General features: G+C 45.7%; 1 protein-coding gene across 2 annotated transcripts in view; it reads left to right on the plus strand.

The window, feature by feature from the left end:
• The window catches only part of LOC146809360 (chaperone Ric-8A), a 362752-nt gene extending 354027 nt beyond the window's left edge, over positions 1–8725 (plus strand). Inside the window, exons 9-10 of one of the 2 annotated variants that reach the window (XM_085616159.1) lie at positions 4468–4587; positions 5983–8725. In XM_085616159.1, coding sequence (XP_085472285.1) covers positions 4468–4587; positions 5983–6103 — 241 coding nt within the window. In that variant the 3' untranslated portion in view covers positions 6104–8725. The remainder of the gene's footprint in view (positions 1–4467; positions 4588–5982) is intronic. The other variant, XM_085616160.1, reaches the window with a different exon arrangement.
• The last annotated feature ends 12853 nt before the right edge of the window (positions 8726–21578 follow it).

Raw genomic sequence — 21578 nt, forward strand, 5'->3', positions numbered from 1 at the left:
GGGTGCTCGACAAGTGCAGAACCAGCAACATGACACTGATCCTGGTGGCACCTCAGTGGGCAAGGCAGACTTGGTTCTCCCAAATTCTAGAAATGGCTCAAGGCAATCCCCACAGATTCACGAGAAGAAAGGACCTGCTCTCCTTGCAGAACGGAGAGGTTCTACATCCAGAACCAGAAAGCCTCAGCCTGGCGGCATGGCTCCTGAAGACTTAGAGTTTGCGGACCTTAGATTGCCTCCAAGCACTATGCGAGTGCTGCGAGAGGCAAGGAGACAAACTACACGCAAATGCTATAGTGCGAAATGGAAAAGATTTAAAATATGGTGCAGGAAAAATGGGCTGCAAAGTAAAATGACAAAGGACTCAACAGTGCTGAGATACCTCACGCACCTTCTGAAAAGTAGCCTATGCTCGACCTCCCTAAGGGTACACCTAGCGGCGATAGTAGCCTACACAAGGGGGGAGAAAGGTGGAAGTTTCTTTACGTCGCAGGTAGTAAAGAGATTCATGGAAGGAGCGAAAAGAATCGCGCCACCTAAGAGGTTGCTGCCGCCGGCATGGAACCTCAACGTGGTCCTAACGGAGCTTATGAAGGCACCGTTTGAACCCATCCACAAGGCCTCAATGCAAATGTTGACTATGAAAACGGCATTTCTGGTAGCCATAACCTCGCTACGCAGGGTGAGCGAGCTGCAAGCACTAACGCTACAAGAGCCCTACATACAGATACACAAGGATAGGGTTGTCCTGAGAACGGACCCGCACTTCATGCCTAAAGTCGTGTCGGCGTTCCATATGAACCAGAGTATTCAGATACCGAGTTTCTTTTAAAACCCAATTTCGAACACAGAAAGGGCTCTACACACTCTAGACGCTAGAAGAGCGGTGATGCACTACATTGAGAGGACCAAGGAGCACAGAAAAACTAAGCAGCTCTTTGTGTCCTTTGCAACGAGTTTCATGGGTAGACCAGTGACAAAGGGCACCATTGCTAGATGGATTGCACTGACTATACAGTTTTGCCACAAACAGGCAGGACAGGAGCCAACGGAGGGGCCTCAAGCTCACTCCACAAGGAAGAAGGGGGCAACCATTGCCTTTCTGGCAAACATGCCCATTCAGGACATATGCCTGGCGGCAACATGGGCTTCAGTGCACACGTTCACCAAGCACTACTGCGTGGACATACAGATGAACAAGGAAGCACAAGTAGGACAGAAGGTGCTTCAACACATATTCAACGACCAACGCTCATCTACCACCCAGCCGCCACAAAGATAACAAACCGCTACAAAGTCTATGCACAGCATAGTGAATCCAGAAAGATTCACGCTGCAAAACGAATAGTTTCTTACCTGTCGGTGTAGTTTTGCAACTTGAAGATCTTTCTGGATTCACTAGCGAACCCACCCACCTCCGCCAGGAAGATGAGGCTGGAGGAAGAGGGGGGAAAACAAAGAAGAACAGAAGCAATGAAATACTACAGAAAAGTGGACATATAATTTAATCATTCGCCTAGGGTTAAAAAAAAAAAAGACGAGAGGAAAAAAGAACCCGAAGATGGCGCCCCAAAGGTGGGACTTCCGCAGGAAGCACGACGACGTCACGAGAGGTGCACCAAATGGTGGGACGTCGACGCCCACCTGGGCTACAAAACAAAAAAAAAAAAATAGGAAAGGAAAGACTACGAATCCGGACCCAACCACCAGATCGCGGAATAATGCACAGCATAGTGAATCCAGAAAGATCTTCAAGCTGCAAAACTACACCGACAGGTAAGAAGCTATTCGATATGTCTGATACAAGAACATTTTCGGACATGCCAGAGATGCAGAAAGCCCGAACATCCTTTGCCGGAAATGCTGTAGGCTCATGTCTCTTGTTCTGCAGTTCCATACCATTGGAATTTGTCTGTTTCACAGGCCTATATCTTTGTTTCTGCCTAAATAGTAGTTTGTTCTTGCTAGACTTGCTAATTTGCACTTATTCTTTCAACTCCATTTGACAATCGCAACACTCCAATAACCTTTAAGTTGGGTATGTTTTTTTAGGAGCAGTAAGATAAAAAAAAATTATGAATCTCCCTGTCTCCGGCTGAAATTCTTCGGTTGGGGGAAGGGTGAGGTACTCCATACAGCAAGAGCCCCTGAGATTCTGGTTAGCTCAGACAAGTGGTTGTATTTTGCAGTTGCACATCATTACTGCATGCAGTTCCAAGAGTCCCCACAGAATTGTTACACTGGTTCGAATCCTTTAAGGAGATACTTGCTCAATTTTAAGGAAAGAAATTTGATAAGTAAGGGCCTCATCCACTCCTATGTGAGATGTGCAAATGTAATATTTCCTTCACAGCCCTTCGCACCCTTTACGGCGTTCAGACCGTTGACAACAGATTTTCCCACAGGTAAGTATACTGCTATTTTGCAGGCAATCTCCCATAATGGCAGTGGGGGTCGTGGTGGGATTGGCAGCCTGGATGCCATATTGTAAAGTTGGTGGGGATACCTCCTCAGCTACCAAAGTCCCATCAGGCCCACCAAATGTAGAGGTTGCTCCTCTGCTGTGATATGGTGCCCTTTTATTTTTATTTTTTTAGCAGTTTGTGTTCATGGCAGGAACCAATTTGGAGGGAATTACAATAGGGACATAGCGCTTCTGCATGACAGATCTGCTGTAACTTGTGGTTGCACTTTTGTTTTCTCTGAAGACAATCTCCAAAACTGAGGGCAGTCTTCAGAAATGAACAAACCCAATATGCTTCATGCACAAGGTGTTTTCTCCTAGAACATAGTTTATTTATAGACCTTTCCAGGTCGTGACCCCCAAGGCTTACATAGAGGGCATGAACAGGAAAAGAAACATGGGAGAGAATGGCTGCAGAGGATAAGCCCCAAGAGCAGCCTTAAGTTGGTCCTGCCTGTGTTTTTTCCTTGCATTGAAATGGATATCCACTATCAGCTAAACCAACATCCCTCATACTCAGAAGGCTGGACTGGACAGCTGACAGTTTTTATTAAAAGAAAGAGTTACCCTAATTCACCATAGATTAATATACATTCATAAATGGGTGTGACATGCAGACCTTTTTCACCATGTCAATATCATTGAATTATGACATTCATTTGAACATTTCCTCAGCGAAATTATGTTAAAAAATAAGTACTTTTTAGGTAAATTCATGTGTTTAACTCATTAAAAAGATTTGACATTCAAAATCACAAAACAACAAAAACATTGTTTGGTGCACGCAAGGAACGCAATCTTTTCACATATAGACTTCATTTTTCAAAACGTTTATCGAAATTCATGTGTGAACACTCCCTGACCCCCTCACAATAATAAGATAACTTCCTTATTCAGTGAAAATCCGTTCTTGTAGGGGGTCCCCTGCCTGGTGCCGTACGGTGTTCTTAGGCATGTAATAGTTCAGTCTCTTAGTAATAAGGCACTTGAGCACTCCTTAGGCTCAGCCAATGTGTTTCAATGTCTGTGGGGACTATTGGTCTGTGAGATCTTCATCGGGCGGTTATATTTGGTATAAATCCAGTATGCCTGGATCTTGGTATACTGTAGACAGAAAAACATAAAGACCCAGACTGAAGGTGACTGGTAGGTACACATTACTGCAAAAAGGAAACACAAAAGTAATTTTTTTTCTCAAAAAAATACCTGTACTTTGATACTTGTTAGGTATACCTATACATATAATATAAAATATTGTATTTATAAACACATGAAGTTACCATTAATCTTTTTTTTTTTTTTAACAACATTTTGCTGTGGAAATTTGACTTGTTCCTTAGAAATGTTCAAATGAATGTCATAATTCAATGGTATTGACATCGTGAAAAAGGTCCGCATCGGACACCTATTTAAGAAAGTATAATAATCGATATTGAATGAGGGTTACTTTTGTGTTTTTTTAATGATTAAGTACTCCTACCCTCATTATCCTGAATGAGTATAGCCCCACATTAAGAGCACTAGTTTTTGGTATATGTTACATTACTACCACCATCTGAGGACCTACGTTGAACATATCTGACCTAGGATCTAAACCTGGTCCTCTGTTGACCTCATTGTTGATGCTGGACAAATTACTTTACCCAGCTCCACCACATTTTCATTATCTACCAAAATTAAGAACCATTTGAAATTGTGTTATTGCCACTGTCTGAGGCTTTGCAAGCATTCCACCCATCAACTTTGTGTTTTCCTCACTGTGACATCCTAAGTGCACGAGGATGCCCAGGTGTTGTTCTTGTGCTTATTTTGCCAAAAGGATCAAGTTATAATTCACGGAAGAGGCCTCGGTAGGTTGAAACCAGTCTGTGGTTATTTGTGTTCTCTTTCAGAGGAGACCTTCTTTGGCAATTCGAGCTGGACTGTCCCTATTGGAGCAGGACCAAGAATGCTTGTGCTTCATGACCTAATGCCCCTCTAATGTTTGCCTCTCCCGTCTTCAGCATTAACCCTGTGACGGGGCGAGTGGAGGAGAAGCAGCCGAACCCCATGGACGATATGACAGAAGAACAGAAGGAATATGAGGCCATGAAGCTGGTGAACATGTTCGACAAACTCTCCAGGTTGGTGATTGGACAGGTCAGAAGTGTGCCATGCCTTGGCATGCCGTGATGTACTGGCTTCAGAGGTTTGTAATTGGGTGGAGTTTCAAGATGAGCATGTGATGGTTGTTGACAAAGTTCAGGGCACCTCTGATGCTTTTTATATGCACTGTTGTGCCTCTCCTGTTCTCTGTATTAATTGGAAGCAGCTACCTTTCCTTGTGATCACAGGAACAAACCTTCTTTGGGATTTGCTCTGTCGATATAGGTGTTTAAAGATGTAAGCTTGCCCAAATCATATTTGTTGAATCCTGGGAAGGCAATGTGACAAGTCCACAAGCCAAGTGTTGCTGAGTTTGGAAGAGGTGATGGGAAATGTCTGCTGTCTATGCATTGACACGGAGAAGGTGATTGGACCTTTCCTGCTCCTTATGGATGCTTACGTGATTAACTTGAAGGTGATGTGGCATGCGCACCCTCCTGGTATAGAAATGTGCATAATCTGCAGAAGGTGCTCTGACATGCTCGCTATTCCCATGTTCAGATATGAGAGCCTGAAAAAAGGCAAGGAACATGCTTGTTTTTTCATGTATTCAGATATGTAGGGGCTAATAGGAGGCTGCCTGTTCTGTGGGGATTCCGATATGTTGACTGTGAAAGTGTTGATGGGTCATTCCAGCTCTCCAAAGATTTAGAAATGTTGCATTTGGGAGCGGTGATGGCATATATTGGGATGTATATACTTTAAATAAGGAAGATTTTAGCAGGTGCACAGATTTCCAACGTTTTAAGCCATTTTAATGATGCTGTGACGATGGGACAAGGTTGCTCTTCAGGTTATGAGATGTTGTATGTGGTGGAGATGACACTCCCACTAGCCGTCTAGGGATTAATATGTGTGGTATATCGAAGAGGTGACTGGGCATGCCTTTTCTCTGGGGCTTGACATGTGTTTAATGTCGAGGAGGTGATGTGACATCACCGCTCTCCAGGGATTAATATGTGACGAGTGTGGATGAGGTTATTGCAAATGCCGCTCCTCCGTGATTGAGATAGGATTATTATAAAGGGCGTGATGGAACATGCTAGCTCTCCAAGGATCATGGTGGAGTGAATGGATACACCAGGTATTGAGCAATTGAGATATGATTAGTGTTCAGGAAGTAATGGGATGTACCAGCTCTCCTTGGAATGAAATGTATTCAGTATACTGAAGGAGTTGAGACCTGCTCATTTTCCAGGAGTTGAGATCACTAGAGTTTAGATGAAGTAATGTGAGCTGTATTAAAGGTGCAAAAGTTGAGGAGACATGGCAATTCCGAGGCGCTGAGAGAGAGTGCATTTGGAGCAGAGGAGGACACACGGGTCACAGGAGAGTATCCTTACCATGCATTTCTTCTGTCCTTTGTGTCTTAGGGAGCACATCATCCAGCCAATGGGGGTCACCGCAGATGGACGTTTGGCACCTTTGGACGAGGCGGCCCAGAAAATGCTGCAACAGCAAGGGTCGTCCGACCTGGACTCGGACTCAGACTGACTGGCCGGGGCTGGAAAAGACAAAGAGCTGGGACTTAGAAACCAGCAGATGAGGCTGGCCAGAGGAGAGACTGTTCTGGACTCTGAGACCTGCCGTTGTAGAATACCGTAGAGGAGAAGCAGAGGCTCAGAGCGTTAGAGCTGACAGCACCTCCGTTGTAGCATCCTTGGAACTGTGAAATGTCCAAGGGCGACCATGCGCCCCATGTCTCTGCTTGGGTAGAAAGGTAGTGCAGCTTCATGGGAAGCCCGGAGAGGGCCTGGCCATCGCAGACAAAAGAGACTTTCAGCTGTTCCAAGTCACCCTCTTCAGAGCTTTGTCGGACCTAGGCCTTGCTGAAGGCCTGCATTGAGCTTCTGGAGGGTGAACAGCACGAGCTTTGCTAAAGAGAGCTATCTATACTGATTATTCATTTGGAAAATGCCTACTACACAAGGTTATATACTTGCACACAAGCAACCGTGGCACATACAGCGCTCCAACCCAGTTTTACTTAAGGTGCAAGTACATAGACTGTCAAACAAATACACAATTCCTAGCAGTGGTGAATGCTGGTCACTGGATTGTTACTTTGCGTGGCATTCCCTACATATCCATGAAAACTTGGTGCTAGTGTTGGACAAGCACACACTTGTCACACATACAACCATTTGTGTGCCCAGAGTGAATGAATGAGAGGGTGGATGGACATAGACTAGGGCTGATACAGAGCCATCCATGCACGGAGGTACATTGCACTCTTTCCCGTACGATCATTTCACGTACAACAACAAAACATGCATAAGCACAGTATATATATATATATATATATATATAGACTCATGTACACACCAACATGTTCTGCATACATTGCAATCAGACACATTGGCCATAAAGCAGTTTTTATAGACTAAAATACCTTGCACACACAGATACAGTCACATTTCATATGTTATGTATATTCGCAGACACATTGCATACAAAGTTAACTTTATATACAGTCACATTTCAGATGCTTTACATTGAGCTACGTTGGGCAGTCACGTATAAACACACACACGTTCTTCATACAGATATGCACAGAGACACACTGCACATGCAGAGACTGATCTGCATGAGATGGCAGAATTATGGACTGCACGTGGGTCTGCTATAGAGAAAATTTGCAAAACTGCTGTTCCGGGTAAGTATGGTTTCTTACATATTGCATGTACACCTCAGACAATCGCATGTATATACTAACAGGAATATTGCATACACAGTCACTTGTATACACTGAGGCACCATGCACATGCAGTCACAGATAAGCACATGATGACGGAATAAAAAAGACACTCTGCTAAAATACTGCTGCAGTTAAGTATCTTGTTCCATACCGACATGTAGCACTTACACTGCACATGGTCATGTCAGAGATTTTAGGAGGTATGTGTCCAGTCTGCAGTTACTGGTAGGATCAGCATAGCCTCCGGAAAGCACCATGCGAAATCAGTCTGAGTCAGGTTGGCACAAAGGGGAGACGGCCCCAAAGCATACTACTGCACTATGTTTTGTTGCAGGTGGAGGACATGGAGCCTCTCCGAAGTGATTTTCAGGCAGTGCATGTTGTCGTGTTTCCCTGGCCTCTGGCATCCCATGGCCTTCTTCCGATGTTGTGCTCAAAACCAAGGTTGTTTTGTTACAATGTGGTGCTTGAACTCATAGTGGTCTAGTTGGCTAGGGAGTGGTTTAACAGAGACTTCGGAGGATCTTGATCTTCCGGATATTCCTGAGCTTTACATGGTCTCCCTGACCTAGAATTCGTTCATGCAGATCGTTCCATAAGTATACCCCATGTGTCACCAACACGCGGGCTCCCAATCCATCTGTTGACTGCTCAAGCCTTCACTCTGTTGATGTTGCTTGTTTTAGGAAGTCAAGCCATGATGTATAGACTGACAGCCTGCCTAGAAAGGCAGTCAGTGTTCTTTCCCCAGTAGCTACAACAGGCTAGGCATGACTCCCTGATATTAATTTTCATACACATCGAAGGCCTGTGCATCGTGGTGAATACTGAAGTAACCTTTTCTGCCATCTTCAGGTCTGAAAGAGGCTCAGAGTTTTGGTTTTGTTCATGGTGGCCTATATAAATACAGGGTTCTCTAGCATCCTGGAGTTGGGAGAAACTGCAATCTCTCAGTTGTTTCTGAAAACAACACAAAATAAATGTGTAAATGCCCTCTGTGGATATGACGAAGGTGCTAAGGATTTTTATGCACCAACACCAACATTTTAAATATTCATGCACAGCTACTGTCTTTATCATTTACGTATGATTCAGTCAAATCCAGTCTCAAAATTGTATTCCAATTTATCAATGGAATCTTTGTTGCCCTACAAGTCACAATAATGCACAATTTTATTACAAATAGAAAATGTTTTTAATTAATTTATTCCAAAATATTAAAAACTCTCTAAAGGAGAGTAGCATTTCTATGAAAGACAATCTACATACATTCATCCAGTGATCAGTCCTACATAATTAAACCGGTTGAGAGACATTTATGAGATTTAACAAAGTGCTCCCTTGCTCAATTATCTTGCCCTATCATCTGATCAATATGTAGCGTCTACAAGCAAAATAAAAGCATGTTTTTACAGCATTTCAGTTGTATTTTGTTTTTTATCAACCTTCATCATGACAAATAATATTAATGCTTGGTAAAAATAATAATTATACTGAAACTTCACATATGCCTCTTGGGGTTAACATCCTTTAAATGTTCTATCCTCTGCGCCCACAATTCTATCATCATCACTTCATACACCATTCTGCAGGATTCCTATGGAGAGGCTGCTTAAATCAATGGTGCTGTTTATGGTTGGAAACACAGTATGTCAACCGCTAGGAAATAATTATTGCATACAATTATTTATACTTAATTAACCCTTAATTTAATCATTCACTTTCTAACAGTATCACAGTGTAATCATGCTTCTGAAAACTTTAAATCTGAAAATTACTTGGTTCCAGAATCACCTTGTAACATGTGCAATGATGCTGAATCGGCTGTATTGCCAAGGGTCTTAGGTGGTTCCTTTAATGGTATACAGCTGTTGTTAAAAATGCTTAATTGATTAATGTATCCTACATTGTGCATTATATTTCTACAAACTCCATAGAATGTAACTCATTTTACGGGAGTGCACAAGATGTGATACCTTTTCATACCCCAGGTATATGCAGATTGGAGCCTTCTGAGAGTAGAGGCTGGCAGTTCGATATACAGAGAACTAGAAAATCCAGCCCTCGATATTATGGGATGCGCTTAGCACTGATGGGTGGGTAGACATGGTGTAATGTTCGAGGCATGTGGGCTGCTGAATTCATATCTGTGCATAGATCGCCGCCTAGTGTTGGGTCCGGATGTTTGCACGTTGTTGTCCTGGAAGAGTCTTCGAAGTATCCTGAGATAGGTGACTCCTCCCCTGGACTACAGTGCGCATGGGCATCCTCTCCATCCTCAGATTGTTTTTTTCCGCCATTGGGTTCGGATGTGCTTATCTTGACTCAAGTTAGGAAAATTTAGTTTTCAGGCCAAAAGGCCTTTAGTTTTCGTCGGTACTGTTCCCGATCGGTATCGACAGTTTACAGGCTAGTTTAGCGATTTTAACAACTTTTCGGATCCGTTAAATCCGACCATCGACCGAACTTCGACGATGGAATCGAGGACCCCATTCAAGCGGTGTCCTGTTTGCCACGCCAAATACCCCCATATCGACGTCCACCCGGTGTGTAACAAATGCCTCTCACCGGATCATGACGAATCGAAATGCATGGCCTGTGCCCGATTCAGATCCAAGAAGACTCTCCGGAATCGACGAGCCGCGCGACTGGAATCGCAGCAAGCGGCACCGGCCCCGACTAACATCTTCAGCACCGAGGACGAAGATGTCGAAAGCGTGGAAAATATACCCTCCAGCCCCGCTTCCGAACACGGTTCCCGATCGGAAGACGTAGATTAAGAGCTTTTTCACAGGGAAGAAGCCGACGATGAGGTAGGAGACTACGATGAGGCCTTAGGGGCCGAAGAAGGTAGCTCTGGTGAGGAGCAGGGCCTACCCGTCCAAATGGAGGATATCCCAGTGTGTCAGTCGACGGCTCTGGTCGAGGGATCGCCTTCGGGCCTTACCCAAGACCAATCCCGCAGTTTTTCGGCCCCGCCCTCTGGCCCGGCCACGGACATACAGCGAGAGCCATTATTACCTAAAAAGACTGGTTTCCCTTCCACGAAACCGAAACCAATCATCGCACCGGTTCAACAGAAACCAAAAGTGAAACTGACACTGGTCGGCTCGAGGACCACCACACCTTCGACGCCAGCCAAACCCGTCGGCTCCGACCGCACCAAAAGGGACTTCGGTGCCGAACTCGCTGCAGCCGATGTCGGCGCTGACCCAAAAAGAAAAGCCGTCGGTACCGCCAAAGCGCCTCGGCCCCCGGCACCGAAACAATCGGCATCGGCCACCAAGGTGAAAATGGCCACTGCATCTCAATCCACCTCGGAAGCAGCGACTACGGTCCACTCATCGACGCCGTCGACAGCTACTACCTCTCCTCTACTCGATGACCCGGTGACTTCGAAGAAGTCCACACCTGCCTCTACGGAACCACTCGGCGCCAAAGAACCGTCGGCGTTCCAGGTGCGACAAGTGGCAGCATCCTTGCAACGCATCAGGGAAAAGGCAGCCCTCCAGACCTCGTCGGGCTCTGAACCGAAAAAGGCACAGAAGGCACCTTCGGCACCGGCCAACATCACCTTCGGTTTGCCGCCATCCACAGCTCCGAAAATGTTCGAGATCAGGACACGTGTTACCCAGACAAGGTCCCCATCTACCGAACACTCTCCTACTGGGACATCACCGTCCCACTTCATCGACGCCGACACCGGCAGGCTCATGCTCCGAAAGCGGAAGATCACTTCAGGGCAGGCTTTGGACTCTTATAGGATCCCGCTAAAGCAAAAAATGCCGGCGGAATCGGAACCAGTTCTTTATGAGCGCATCCACACCTCTTACACAGATCCACAGTCATTCTCTCCGACGCACTCCGACACGGATGCAGTGGAGGACTACATGGGTGACGACACCACCTACCCCGGGGACATGGACCCTGAGGGCCAGCAAGACCCGCATCAAGTCTGGGATGACCCTGTAGACCCAGGTGCCGCTCTGGATACACAGGACACACAACTTTATGGCGCAAAAACGTCCCCCACAGAGGACACTGCTGCAGTCAACGCCCTCATCGAACGTGCCGCAGCCAATCATGGAGTGCAACTCCACTCGGACACTATCGAGGACGATTTCTTGGTGGACACTTTCGCATCCTCCGAGAGGACCGTAAAGACTCTGCCCATGTTAAAAGGTGTCCTCAAGCCAGCAAAGGACATTTTCAAAGAAACCACCAGGGCACGGGTAATAAACCCCAGGATCGAGAAAAAGTACAAACCCGCACCTGGGGACCCCACGTACATTAGAAGCCAGTTGCCTCTGGACTCCATCGTAGTTGCCAATGCTCGCAAACGGGCACACTCGCAGACAACTGGTGATGCTCCTCCCCCGGACAAAGAGTCCAAGGTTCTAGAGACCTCCGGCAAAATGATTGCAGCCCAGGCAGCAAACATATGGCGCATTGCCAATACACAGGCGCTCCTAGCTCGCTACGACCGCTCACACTATGACACGTTAGAGACCCTACTCCAACACCTACCAGACGAGTACAAAGAGGCAGCGGAGCTCCTCATCAGGGAGGGACAACTTCTCACAAACGCATCCATCAAGTGTGCACTGGATGCCGCAGACACTGCTGCAAGGGCAATAAACACCAGCGTCATGCTACGACGACACGCCTGGTTACGAATCTCCGGATTCAAACCTGAGGTCCAAAATAACATCCTCAATCAGCCGGTCAACCCCGACTACTTATTCGGACCGGAGGTTGACACCACCTTAGAAAAGATAAAAAAAGACACGGACACTGTGAAGTCAATGGGGGCTCTGCAAACGCAGACATTTCGTAGTGGCTCCTTTCGTCGCCCCGGAAATAGAGGTGCAGGTAGAGGACAGGGGGCACAGCAAACCTACAATAAAGGGGGCAGAGTTCCTACAATAAAAACACCCGAGGTGGATATCGTGGCTCCAGCACCAAAGGCAGAGGACGTGGTTACGGCAATACCAGGTCCTCCCCCAAGAACAAACAGTGACGCCCTCTCCCTTCCCCCCGACCACATAACACCTGTCGGGGGAAGGCTCCAGCGGTTCCTGTCCACGTGGAATTCCATCACCACGGACAGGTGGGTCAAAGATGTTATCCAACACGGTTACTGTCTCGAATTAACCTCCACTCCACCCACCATACCGCCAAAGCACCGTCCTATGTCCTCAGAGCACTTAGCGTTATTACAGCAGGAAGTGCTAAGTATGCTGCAAAAAGGCGCAATAGAGGTCGTGCCCGTCCACCAGCAGAAAACAGGGGTGTACTCTCTGTACTTCTTAATACCAAAAAAGGACGGGTCACTCAGACCTATTCTAGACCTGAGACCCCTCAACCACTACATTCTCTCAGAGCATTTTCACATGCTCACCCTACAGCAGGTTCTCCCGCTCCTCAGACAGGGAGACATCCTAGCCACGCTAGACCTCAAAGATGCGTATTTCCACATACCCATACACCCTTCACACAGAAAATATCTCCGGTTCACCATTCAGGGGCAGCACTACCAATTCAAAGTCCTTCCCTTCGGAGTGACAACAGCACCCAGAGTTTTCACAAAGTGCCTAGCTACTGTGGCTGCACATCTACGGAGGCAACACATTCACGTCTACCCTTACCTGGACGACTGGCTTGTTCAGGCAAAGTCAGCCCAGCAATGTGCCAGCCACATGTCCTGCACCATTCACCTTCTTCACAGTCTGGGATTCTCACTAAATTACCCAAAATCACATCTCCAACCCGCACACGTACAACAGTACCTAGATGCGACCATAGACACTCTGGCAGCCACAGCTCAGCCAAATTTAGTGAGGATCAACAGCATGCAAATGCTGATTTCCAAGTTCAAACCCCAACACTCCCTTCCTGCGCGAGTGTTCATGCAGTTGATAGGCATGATGGCCTCCTGCATTTTCATAGTCCCACACGCGAGACTACATATGCGCCCGCTTCAGGAGTGCTTAGCACGTCAATGGAATCAGGCTCACGGGCAATTAAAAGACCTAGTGTTGGTGAGCGGTCGGGCGTACAACTCTCTGCATTGGTGGAATCAACAAAACCTTTGCAAGGGCCGACCGTTCCACGAGCCTGTTCCACAAATAATACTGACAGCGGACGCGTCCCTCCAGGGATGGGGAGCTCATGTACTCAATTACACAGTGCAGGGACTATGGACAACACAACAAAAGAAGATGCACATCAACCTTCTGGAACTGATGGCAATCTTCCTAGCCATGAAGGCATTCAAAGTACACTTGTGCAACAAAGTCGTGTTGATCCGTACGGACAACATGACTGCCATGTACTACATACAGAAGCAGGGAGGAACGCACTCTCCACAGTTGTCTCATCTGGCTCAGAGCATGTGGAAGTGGGCCATTCAGAGGAACATATTCCTCATGGCGGAACACCTCCCAGGCAAGGACAACCAGATGGCGGATCTGCTCAGCAGACACAGCCACCAGATGCACGAGTGGGAGCTACACCCGTCAGTACTCCAACCGTACTTCCAACAGTGGGGTCATCCAGAGATAGACCTATTCGCCACAAGCAAAAACGCAAAATGCCAAAGCTTTGCCGCCAGGTTCCCACATCCACAGTCGCAGGGCAATGCGATATGGATGAACTGGTCCGGCAGATTTGCGTACGCTTTTCCCCCAGCGCCGTTGATACCGCTGGTGGCACGCAAACTGCGACAACACTCACTGACACTCATACTGGTTGCTCCAACATGGGCACGCCAGCCATGGTACACCACCTTTCTGGAACTTTCCGTGGTGCCGCATCAAAGACTGCGGATCAAACCCGCGCATTTGACGCAGAACCATGGAGACATTCAGCACCCAGATCCGCAACAGCTGAACCTGGCGATCTGGCTCCTGAAGTCCTAGAGTTTGGCTACCTAAACCTGCCACCTGACTGTATGGAGATCATTAAGGAAGCTAGGAGACCCACTACCAGAGCCTGCTATGCAGCCAAATGGAAGAGGTTTGTCATTTATTGCAATAACAATGACATTAACCCGCTAGACGCATCCATTGCATGGGAGGCTGGATGTATCCATCTGGCCTTCCATCCCAACCTTGAAAGCAGAGTTCAACAAGATGAACACAATAAGGGCTCTATTGTCTCAAAAAGAAGTCGCTCTGACTTCCTCCCGTGAAACATATATCCTTCATGTAGCAAACACCCGCACCGAGGAGCATGCGCTTTTAAATACTGATCTCCCCCTTCATTTCGGTGCTCTGATTCACACTATTTTAAATGCCTCGTCAACAACTGGCTTGGCTCATTTTTTCAAAGTTGTGGGCTCCGGCCTCGTGACCTCTTTCCAAACAATTTTTGGTGTGATACCGGCATTTTTTCATTCTATTTCTTCCAGCGTCTTCGGCGGGCTCCCGTTGATTCTCCCCCTCGCGGCTGGTGTGCTCCTGTTGGTCTGCTTGCTGCGCAATGGCTGCACAATGTGTGTCACACGACAGCCTGCCCCGGCTGCTCCATCTTCGTAACCGGATGCTTGAATATTATGGGGCGTTGCCACTGGCCACTTTAAGCATAGCCTATGGATTGTCCTTCCGGTTTTCTTACTTTACATGCATGCAACCTGTTTTTCATTGCCTAGATTGTCTCTTCGAATGGGCTCTGGATTTGTGCCTGTCGAACTCTGTGTCTCCTGCCCCGGATTATGATCGACTGATGAGTCCCTTAGTGGCTCATGAATTGGACTGTTCTGGTGTCAGGATTATGGCCTGTGGAGCGGCACATGGAGTCCTAGGGAATTGGGACATCTATACGGCAGCGTATGACTTCCTGGCGAGAAGTTACATCGAAGAACACGCAAGTTCCCCTCTGATTGTGCTAGAGGCTCCAGTTATCGAGGAACTGGTATGTTCATTTACTTTGTTAGATTGGATGGCGGACACTTTTACAAAACATTATAATGACTTCCTCTTGGACGCTGTCACAACTTATTGTGCTTACACGCTGATGGATTAACTTGGAAGTCGACCAACTTCCGTTATTTACACTACCCTTTTTTGAGATTTTTTTTTTTTGCTCGCTATTTAGGCTGTGCTAAGCCTTTGCGGGATAATCCGTCAAGCGTTTTTTCTTTTTCCATTTTTTACGCTAATTTCTCGAACTTTCACTGCCCTTTATATGGATTTGCAATACATGCCCTTGGTTCTGTCACTGTTGAACTTGAACTCTGCGTTCCTTAATTGTATCCCTATCTGTTCGTGGTCCGATCAAGGGGGGGTGTAGTGGAGACGAAGGTCCAGGTACGCACATTGCTGTTAGCATTAGCGTCTTAGAAGCTAAAACGCCATCTTTGCTGCTGTTGCACACGACACTGAAGATAGATGTTATTATATGAAAACTGCTTGCTTGCCTTTTCTTCACAAGAGAACGGTATGTTGTTCACATTTCTGGATGTGCACCACAACCTTGGTCTGAACATTGTGTGCAGACACAGTCAGGGCCAACAAACAATGCATGCTTTTGAATTCAGGTTGATCGGCCCACGCTCTAGCCATAACACGCACACAGCTGCAAATATCTGAAATTCGAGCGCCTTTAATATTGCAGTTTGCATGCATGAGAGACGTACTTTGGAGAAGACATTTTCCAGACACAGAGCAAAGCTGATCCTGTGATGTGATTCACCTAAGCTGATCTTTACGGTATGGGGTTCCCCATTCAAACCTAGAGACCTTCTATTAGTCTCATAATACTAGCTTACTAGTGAAGGGAGGGTGGTTGTATTCCACTATCATTTGTAACATGATTTCTCCCTTCATTTTTTATGGTATTGTAACAGTGATGATGGTTTTATTCTTAATCATTTGTCTGCTTATGTTAGCCAAAGTACTGCATCTTAGGACACGTAGTTTATAAAAAAAACATTTTAAACTTTACTGTGTCTCAGGTTACTCTTGTTGTGGACTGATATGAGACTAATAACGAACAGGTATTTCTGATTCCCACCATTCCGGAGAGCATGTTCTGGGTTGTCTAATCATTGGTAGCTTCGAGATGATACGGAGAGCGAATGAGACACTGATGCTAGTTGGATAGGGGTTATTTGCTGCCCCTACTTGCAGCCCTTTAAAGAATGTTCATACATCATAAATATTAGAATGTTTGTGAAAACACTATAAATATCTAGTGCACCATCTCATCCTCCTCTTTTAGGATTTCTGCTGGATCTTATGCATTATTATCTAAGAAACAAAGTGAAAAGAAAATTTGTATAGTAAAAGTAGTCCTAACATTGAATGCAGGGTAAATTTTGCAGAAAATAAACACTCAGAGGACATACATTTTCCTTAGATGTTTTATTGACTATCCAAAAGAAGCACTCACCTAAAACATCCTTCTCCTCAGAGTGAGGGGGGGGGATAGTGTTAGCCTCCGTATGTCTTTAATGAAATCAAGATTCTCTCTGCATATTAATTGGGGAATCGTCATTTGATTACAAGACCTGAGGCTACCATTATGCATGTTTAAAGCCATCTAAGGCTATGTTGCTCCACTGGTCTTAAATAGAATTTCGCAAATGTGTTTGCGTTCGACCAATCAGCTGCTTTAAGTATTTCGGGCAGGCACCCCCCTGCCCAAAAGATCTTCGTAACCATGGCACCTCCTGATGAGTGTGCCCCGAACCTTGAGAGGTCTACGTCTGTGCCAGGAAGCCCCTGTCACAGACGATAGGATAGAAGAAATGGAGTCTGATTTCATCCCTTCATATATCTGTCCCCTCCTATACTTGCAGTCGCCACCTGGCCTGACAGCTGCCCGCAAGGTATCGAGGAAGAGGTATTGACAAGCACCCCCTTTTAAACGAGGATCAAGAGAAGGCCAAGGGACTGACGTTACAGACTACACGCCTCATGAGGGCGGGTCGGAAAGTGCGCCGGAGGAAAATCCTGAGACGCCGAGAGGAGAAGCGGAACGCGGTAGTAAACACCCTGAAGACCGGAGAGCTGAGGGAGAGAGCACATCGGTGACGCAGAGCAGACTGGATTCTCGAGTGGACTGCGGTTCCCAGACGAGAGAAATACCCGAATCCAGCGGAAAAAAGAAAGCCGATATAGCAGGAGATCGGAGGTCACAGAAGGACACGGATTCACCCCACCACGGCCCCGGAGGGACGTGCCTCTGACAGGCGCCTACGGGGATACTGGAAGGGGGAGCAAAAGGTGGGGGACGTGAGGGGAATGGGGATGACAAAGAGACCCAAAAAGAATATCTAGATAGATTAAAAGGGGAAGAAGACAGGAAGACAGGAAGAGCCTGAAACTGTACCACTGTTGGCTATTTCTTTTGTTTGGTTGCTCCCTCCCCCACCCTCCCTTTCACGTTTTACATAGGAATATTAATTTGTCCTCCGCACCCTCCCCTTTATAATCTTTATGCTACAAATCACTTACCTGAGCCTTTCTTCTGTCCGAGGGACGACTACGACCAGGTCTTCACCTCAAAGGTACTGAAGTAGAAGACCCTGCAGAAAGAGGAAACGGTAAAAGAAGAAAGAGAAAAAGGGGACATTGTAATCCCATATAGTGTCAATAAAACAGAATATAAAAGACATACCCCTTTGCATTGTGCCCTTTTTTAACAGAAGTCTCACAGTCTGCTACACACATAACCATACGGATCCATCTGGCTAATGTAGCTGTAGAAACTGGTTTATAAGGTTTCACATATAAGAGGAGTTGGTCAGTGTCGTGTGTTCTGAATTCGAATATCCTACTCTCCTACACTTTCACACGTCTTACCTCGCACAGTTTCTCATATTCATGAAAGAAAGGATAGAATACAGAGTTTTTGCTCTCTTCCAAATGTCAGTGTGCACCCTCTGCTGAATAGAATCTATTAGATAGTTTTAATGCTATAATGTCTGAAACGCTTCTAAAGGAGATTAAGCATAATAGGGTTGCAAGTTTCATGGAAATTTGTTTAAGAGAGAGAAAGGTATAGTTTGGCCAGGTGGTGAAATGTTTAAAAATCAGATTGACATCCCACAAAGATTTGTAACGTGCTTAGGGCGTCTTCTCAATATCACGCCTTTCATCACTCTTTTAATTAGAGGGTTACTATCAATTGCAAGATTATTAACCATAGCATGTCCTGCGGGGATTGCAGATCACACATAATGAGATGATGGACATAGTGTTGAAACTTTTCTGGCAGATCTGGGTTGAATCCATCATCGTTCTTTAGCTCACTTCGCCACCCCAGTTCAGACCCAGCCATATGCAAATCAGTCTTGACCCTGTGCCTCATGGGAACAGTCCAGCCCGAATTGCCAAACCAGGTCTTCCCTGGACCAGAAACAAGCATTCTGGTACTGGTTTCGGGGTAACCCCCTCATCAGCCAGGCTAACTTGAATCCAGTGACAAAGTGAGCAAGGAACCCATGTCTGGGCATACCGTGCCAACTTAGGGCGAGCAAAGAAAACACAAGGAGATGATGGACGGAGTGCTGAAAGATTGCAGATCTACAACAGTTGATTGTTCTATGAGAGAGACCTGAATCAAAAAGTTGTGCTATTTAGTTAGCTACTTGTTGTACAGAGCCTTCCACAAGATCCAAGCCCCTTCCCATGCACCAACTACACCATTTTGTTTTCCAAACACCCCTGTATCTCTTTCTAGTTCCTGGTGTCCATGATTCTTCCAGTAAGCTTTTAGCTTCTCCCGAAATATCTGAATATCTATTTGATCCCCGGAAAACTTCCAAAAAAGAAGGTTCATTTTCCCCTCTACGTCCAAAGGGTATTCCTCTCTGTCACCCTGAAGAAGACCCAAGGATGCCCAGATTAGGCATAGGATATCTATTGAAAGTTCCATTACCCCGAGAAACCAGACCTGGGATCACCAGTAGGGAGTCACCAGAATGATACTGCACAATTGTAGCCTCACCTTCCATAATACTCTTTGTATCATGGAGAAGTGGCTATATGCATAACCCCTGCTCTTGCTCCAACATTGGAGAAAGGCATCCACAGCCACTGCTTGGGATCCGGTCTCCAACCGAAATACACTTGTACTTGAGAGTTAGTCTGCTCGCAAATAGGTCTACCTGAACTGTATCAGTGAAAAATTGTTTGGGTTCAATTTCCAATCGCTGGAATCCTGGAGAAACCTTGAATTCCAGTCTGCCCTGATATTCTGAGCTCCATGGATATATTCCGCTCTGAGAGTAATCTTTTGTTCCCAGCAAAATCACAGATCTGTTTGGCTATATCTGATAATATTTTAGATTTTGCACCCCCAAACAGTTTATATATGAGACTGCTGAAAAACTGTCTAAACTGATTAATGTGAATCTTTGCTCATAAGGGCATTTAATCCTGTTAACATCTCTAGTCAATTTATATGTAGTGACTGTTCCTTTGTTTACCATTTTCCCCCAGTTTCTAATTTGTCTTAGCCCGCTTCCCAGCCTCGGTTGCATATATGTGATTCTAGTATAAAGTCTGGTATATTCCCGCCGATGGCCTTGCCATTCCATGCTTCGAGATGCTTCGGCCACCATGGTAGGTCCTCTCAAGCGTCCTCCGATAGGGGTATTGAGTCCCCATGCAATAAGCCTTTTCTTAATCCCCGCGCTTTTAATCTCTGTAGACCTCTGTAGTGGAGGGGCCCAGGGCAAATTGCATGGATAGAAGATGATAGAAGTCCCAGAACCCTTCCTAGGTCTTTAATTAGTGTTGATTCTTTCAATAATACTGCACACACTTGTTTCTTTATTTTTGTTACCTTCTTGTGTTGGAGGACTAACTGAAATAAATTCGAATTTACCTGAAAGCCAAGGAACTCTCTCTCTTGAGTTGGAATCTGTATTGAATATAAAACCCAAGCTCTCTAGGAGGTGTATTGTCCAAGATAAATGTTTCTGAACTTCTACCTAGTCCCGAGACATGATGAGTATGTCATCTAGGTATATAATTGGTCAAACTCCTCTTTCTCTGAGGTAGCTTACAACAGGCCATAGCACTTTGGTAAAGCACCATGGAGCTGAGGACAGTCTGAAGGGTAGACAGAGGAACTGATAGTGTTCCTTTCCAAGCAACGCAAGGGTACTTCTGGCTGTCCTTGTCCATGGGTTTCGTGAAATAGGCATCTTTGAGGTCCAATTTTACCAGCCAGTCCTTGGCTTCTAAAATGTCTCTCAAGACATGGATGCCCTCCATCTTTAAATGCCTGTAATTTAGGAACTTGTTTAGTTCCTTTATATTTATAACAGGTCGCCATCTCTTGCCCTTCTTTTTGACCAAGAAAATTGTACATATAAATCCTCCTTTATTTTCTATTACTGGTACCTTTGATAAGGCCCCTTTGTCCAACATTTGGGATACCTCTAAGTCAATCAGCTTTGATTTCTCTCTGCCTCTAAATTAATTTCTCTGTGTTTTTGTATTGAATTGGGTATTCCCAATAATCGATTTTGAAGCCTACAATTGTTTCAAATACCCAAGGATCTTGTGTAAATATTTCCCAGTTGTGAACAAAAAGTTTTAGTCTCCATCCTACCTTTGTGTGGAAATAAGCAGTATTGCTCACCCTGGTTTGAGGGTCTGGTTCTTCCACCACGCATTCTTGTGCTTCTCCCTCTCTGGGGGTAAAAATTGGAGTTCTGACGATAGCCTCTGTTGTAGTTGGAAGAGCGTCCTGTCAGCCCGTCCAAAAAGGGGGAGTGCCCTGAAGACTCTACGCATATTGGTTTGAGCTTTGCTAAAGGCTGTGAAAGTGGAAACGTACTTCCCCAGTGATTGTATGAAATTAGCCCAAAGAGGACACCTTTGGTATCTCCTATATCCTATCTTGAGGATAAATCCGCCAATTTGGGGTACTTTCTCAAAAGGGCTGCCTTTTTGTTTTTCTGTGATTAAATTTGCATTGGCATTGCCCAATAAACATATGGCGCGTTGGGACCAGCCTCTCAGGAGGTAGATATTCATTGGTATATTTTTTTCCTGGCCTCCTCTGACATATCTAAGATTCATGTGAGAGGGCCAAGTATGTTCGGGAGTTTGTCCTGGCACTGTTTTAGACATTTTTCTAGCCCTTTTCTAGGGTCAAGGTTGGGAGTATTACACACTTTGTCCCCGGTGGAAGGTCTGGGGCATTTGTTTTGCAGTAGATTGTAAGTTTCTCTATCCAGAAATTTTCCTACCCACTGACTTAAATACTTACTTGGTCTATTGGCCTCCATTCCGCACTACTTGGGTATCT

The sequence above is a fragment of the Triturus cristatus genome, chromosome 7 (genome assembly GCF_964204655.1).
Source record: "Triturus cristatus chromosome 7, aTriCri1.1, whole genome shotgun sequence".
Classification (NCBI taxonomy): domain Eukaryota; kingdom Metazoa; phylum Chordata; class Amphibia; order Caudata; family Salamandridae; genus Triturus; species Triturus cristatus.